The sequence below is a fragment of the Sinocyclocheilus rhinocerous genome, unplaced genomic scaffold, assembly GCF_001515625.1.
Source record: "Sinocyclocheilus rhinocerous isolate Xijiao unplaced genomic scaffold, SAMN03320098_v1.1 scaffold181, whole genome shotgun sequence".
In the NCBI taxonomy this organism is placed as follows: domain Eukaryota; kingdom Metazoa; phylum Chordata; class Actinopteri; order Cypriniformes; family Cyprinidae; genus Sinocyclocheilus; species Sinocyclocheilus rhinocerous.
The window spans coordinates 298,182-303,160 of record NW_015638952.1 but is presented as its reverse complement, the minus strand read 5'-3'; the positions used below and the strand labels follow the sequence as shown (position 1 = coordinate 303,160).

At 35.5% G+C, this 4,979-nt stretch overlaps 1 protein-coding gene across 4 annotated transcripts in view; it reads right to left on the bottom strand.

Moving 5' to 3' along the window:
* Positions 1 to 4,979, bottom strand: part of tnksb (tankyrase, TRF1-interacting ankyrin-related ADP-ribose polymerase b) — a 32,186-nt gene that overhangs the window by 14,252 nt on the left and 12,955 nt on the right. For 3 of the 4 annotated variants that reach the window (XM_016565610.1, XM_016565612.1, XM_016565613.1), the window contains 3 exons: positions 1,866 to 1,960; positions 1,042 to 1,108; positions 704 to 890 (listed from right to left, as the gene is read on the bottom strand). In XM_016565610.1, the coding sequence (XP_016421096.1) occupies positions 704 to 890; positions 1,042 to 1,108; positions 1,866 to 1,960 (349 nt within the window). Of the gene's footprint in view, positions 1 to 703; positions 891 to 1,041; positions 1,109 to 1,865; positions 1,961 to 4,263; positions 4,285 to 4,979 lie in introns of all 4 variants that reach the window. The other variant, XM_016565611.1, reaches the window with a different exon arrangement.

Here is a 4,979-nt window from a genome sequence, read left to right as displayed (position 1 = left end):
AAAAGCAACACTGAGTGACAGCATGCAGTGCTCCGCATAGAAAAGTTCAAAGCACAAAATGAAGAGATATTGATGCGTAGTGTATTATATCTGTGTGATAGAGCCTTTTCTTTTAAGAGTTTTAAATTTCAGTTACTGTGCGCGTGAAGAACAATTCATAGTGCTCTCTACTCCAGTGTAGTGATCTCTAACAGACACCCGGTAGAGTAACATGCTTTAGAAACAGCACTAAACTCCAGCAAAATAAAGTCCTTTTATGCAAAACCACTGATCTTTATCTGCAGATCAACTATAATAATGGGAACATTGAATCATCTTGGGAGAGTTTCATCGTCTTGACTGTCTCACCGAATGCGACCCGCAGTTTGAATGCTGAATGGAGGATGACAGACAGCCGCAGCGGAGAGAAGAGTTTACGTGAACTTGAATTTAACGACTTAAATATTCATCGGTACCTCCCATTAAACTATGGAACGGCTTCAGAACACTTGGAATATAGTGCACAAGCACTTCATGGTGCTTTATAATGTTTTTGTACCTTTTGTGGGGCTTAACAATAACACAGAATAATATACGCAGAATATCGGATTTAGATCGGTCTCGTCTGACCAATACCCCGATCCAGCAGAAGTACTGGATGTCATTCAGCAAATACAATGCAAGTCAGTGATACTGAAAAGAAAGCAGCATGAATGTCACTTACAGGTGAGTCGCTCTTTAAGTTCAGGTGTGGGCGCCACATCCACCGCGCTCTTGCCGTGGCAGTTGAGCAGTGTGGGATCAGCGCCGTGACTCAGCAGCAGTGAACACACCTCCACTCGATTCTTACTGGCCGCCTCGTGCAGCGGTGTGAACTGCCACAGGTCCATGGCGTTAACGCACGCCCCGTGCTGTGAGCGAGACATACAGAAACTCATCAATCATGTGTTTTATTGTGTAATGAAAAACTAATAATCAAACCAATAAATCACCCGTTTATATCTGTGCTGGGGGAGCAAATATATTTTGATCAGTAAGTATTGGCTGGATTGTTTTCTTTACCTTCAACAGAAGCTCTGTGACCTCGTAGTGACCATAAGAGCAGGCATTATGCAGAGGAACTAGACCACTGATAGAAAGAGAGTGATAGAGCAAAACAACATTTCAGAATTATTCAAGATCATGATAAAAGCATTTAAAGTTAACATGAATTCAAAAACCGCCATGTTTACTTTCCAAATATACATTTCTGGTCTTATTAGGCAGTGCACATTTTTTAAATTAAACATTATATGTGTAATATAATATTATATATACACTATCGTTCAAAAGTTCGGGGCTGGGAAGATTTTTAAATGTTTTTGAAAGAAGTCTCACCAGGACTGAATTTATTTGATCAAAAATATAGTAATATATTGTGAAATATTAATACAATTTAAATTAAGTGTTTTCTATTTAAATGTTTTTTTAAATGTAACTTATTCCTGTGATGTAAAGCTGAATTGTCAGCATCAGTCTTCAGTGTCACATGATCGTTCAGAAATCATTCTAATATGCTGATTTGCTGCTCAAGAAACATTTCTGATTATTATCAATGTTGTGCCGCTTAATATATTTATGGAAACTTTTGTTTTCCAGGATTCTTTGATGAATAGAAAGTTCAAAAGAACTGAATTTATTTGAAATGGAAATCTTTTGTCACTATTATTTTTGATCAGTTTAATCCTTGATGAACAAAAGTATTAATTTCTTTCAAAAAATGGGTAACAGTCTATCATTTATTTACTTAGAATATCATTTTTTCTTTTTTTTTTATATGTCATTATTGAAGCAAAAATACGTTACCGGACACTACATGTTAAAGAGAGAAATCAGGTGTTGCTCACCCTTTATCTTTGGCATGGACATCAGCACCGTACTGCAGCAGCAGCTGCACTATACGCACACGATTATACCCAGCGGCAAGGTGAAGAGGAGTGGACTGCAAAAGAACCAGAGAAATATTACTAACCTGTCTGGATATAATCACGCTAAATAAGTGCTCGTAACCCAACCTCAAAGATATTTGTGACCCTGGAGCACAAAACCAGTCTTAAGTCGCTGGGGTATATTTGTAGCAATAGCCAAAAAAAATTGTATGGGTCAAATTATCGATTTTTCTTTTATGCCAAAAAACATTACAATATTAAGTAAAGATCATGTTCCATGGAGATATTTAGTAAATTTCTTACCGTAAATATATCAAAACTTAATTTTTGATTAGTAATATGCATCGCTAAGAACTTCATTTGGACAACTTTAAAGGTGATTTTCTCAGTATTTTGATTTTTTTGCACCCTCAGATTCCAGATTTTCAAATAGTTGTATCTCGGCCAAGCTTATTTATTCAGCTTTCAGATGATGTATAAATCTCAATTTCAAAAATTGACCCTTATGACTGGTTTTGTGGTCCAGGGTCACATTTATGTAAACCTGTTTATAACCCATCCCATCATTAGTTTAATCACTACAATGGCTAACTTTGTATATGCAGTGAGCTGTTCTATGTAATGTAATTCAGTTTCGAAATTAGGTTCTTGATGTTTTTGTGATACAAATGGAGACGTGGTACCCAAAAATCTGCTTCTGCAGTCCACACTGAATTTGCAAATTTATGGATTTTATTAAATATCTGAAAGAACACATAAAGGCCTACTCACACCAAAAACGAAAAACATAGATTAAAGGCATATTTGACTTTTTCCACATGTACAGTTAATATATAGGATGTTTTAATTGTATTGAATTTATTATACAATTAAATGATGACTTTCAGCCTACTTATTTGGAGGTGTTGTATTTAGTCACAGAAAAATTGTATTCAGTGTGTCATTAGACTTTAGTTTAGTTTGTTGCTTTCTTTCCTAATTTTTTGAGATTGACACCACTCAGTTTTAACAGTTCTTTTAGAACTTCCCAACATTTGTTTGTCACATGCCTTAAAAGGTGAAAAAGTCAGTGTCTACCCATAATCCTCAAGACAGGACCACCAATCAGAGAAAATCAATGGTACCAAGGAAACAGAAATAGATGGAAAAAGCTCAGCACCAACCACAGACTCCCATAAAGCATTGCAAATGACAAACGAGTCAGTCAGTCAATAAAAACATATATTGGTTTTATACTTATAATCGATGACTCTAAGCCAATAGTTTTATACTGTGCCATTGTTTTTAATGAAATTAAATCATTTGCATTGCTTTAAGAACACAGACCAGCAAATTTGTAATGCTCCTGTCAGAGCTGGTTAGATGGGTTCATGGCTTAAAGCTCTTTATTGAAACATTAACTTAAATTCCTTTGGCGAAAATTGGGAAAAATGGTCATACTTTCTCTAAAAACGTGAGCGGTCACTGTTGTGAACTATTGCCTCTTGGTGCAAGTAGGCCTTTATATCTGCGATCTCTCTGAACAACTGATGAATCTGGCTTGAGCTCGATCACTTAAGAAGAGATGATAATAAGTAACCACTAGTAACTTAAAATAGCCTAAGCACAAAAAAGTTAGAAATTTGTTCCCAGTTCATGCAGTGAATAAAGAAGAAATAATGGTGATATGCCTATATGACAGGCTGAACACAACCACAGCAAAGCAATCAGCATGACAACCAATCTCAACACAGCTATTTAGTAATGAAGATCTGCCTCAAAAGTATGATCCATTCATTCTCTGAGAGAATTATATTATTTAGTGCAGGATGGAGAGGCAACATTCATGTTCATATCATTATTATGAGGTCTGAAATAGTACAGCACAAGCAATGGGCAACAATGCAACGTTTCTAGCATACACACAATGGATCTAAACAGGACAGGATGTCAAAGAGAAATCAGGAGTTAAACACCACATTCGTGGAGAGCATGCGTGCTGATCACAACAAATCAAACAAACGGATTCAAGAACATGAGGTGATGCATGGATGCGGAGGTGGGGTTTGGGGTGGAAACATGGAGTTTTGGCAAAGTATTGTAAAAAAGTTAAATGAAGACTTTAAAGAAAGAAGCAAATGAAAGCCTTGTTCTCAGATCCAGCAGGAGTCAACGAAACGTTAACAGAGCCATTGGATGATTGATGGATTGTGACCAGCAGAAAATAAGGCAGGTTTCGGTGCGTTTTAAGTGAGAACCAGCATATGGATGGATTTTTTTAGGGACAAAAATTAAAAAACAAGTCGAAAGGAAAAATAAATAATAAAATCACAGAAGACCAAATAAAACTAATTTCTGTTTCACAAAATAAACTTACCAGCATTTTTTGAGATGTTGACTGAATGTCGCCAGAACAAAAAACAAAACAAAACAAAAAATTAGCTATAAACTAACATAGTATCCATCAAAGCTGACTGTGGTGCTTAAAACCTAATAATTCAACAGCTACAGCATCCTATCTTAAAATACTAAAAAAAATCTTTAGTTAATTATTTCTGTGAAAGACTCTATATTATTTTTAGGAATCAGTTCACACAGAAAGATAAATGCTACAGCCAATTTGACATTTTAAATGGCCAATATAAGACTAATAAATACTACCACTCAAAAGTTTGGGGTCTGTGAGATTATTTTAATGTATTTTACACTCACCAAGGCTGCTAGTATTTGATCAAAAATTTAAATTTTATGCTTTTGTATTTTAATATATTTCAAAATGTTATTTATTACTGTGATGCAAGCTCAATAGTCCACATCTTTCAGTCTTCAATGTCACATGATCCTTAAGAAATCATTCTAATAGTTGCTGCTCAAGAAACCTTTTTTATTATTATCAGTGTTGAAAAAGTTGTGCTGCTTAATATTTTTGTAGATACAATGGGTCTCATTTATCAATCTAACGTAGAAACAAGCGCAGATCCGTGCGCACAAATCAACTAACGAGAGTTCACGTGTGATTCATGAAACATTCGTATGCCGCCAATCTCATCTTACGAATGATCGCACGTTGATAAATGTGGCGGCAGAAAACAA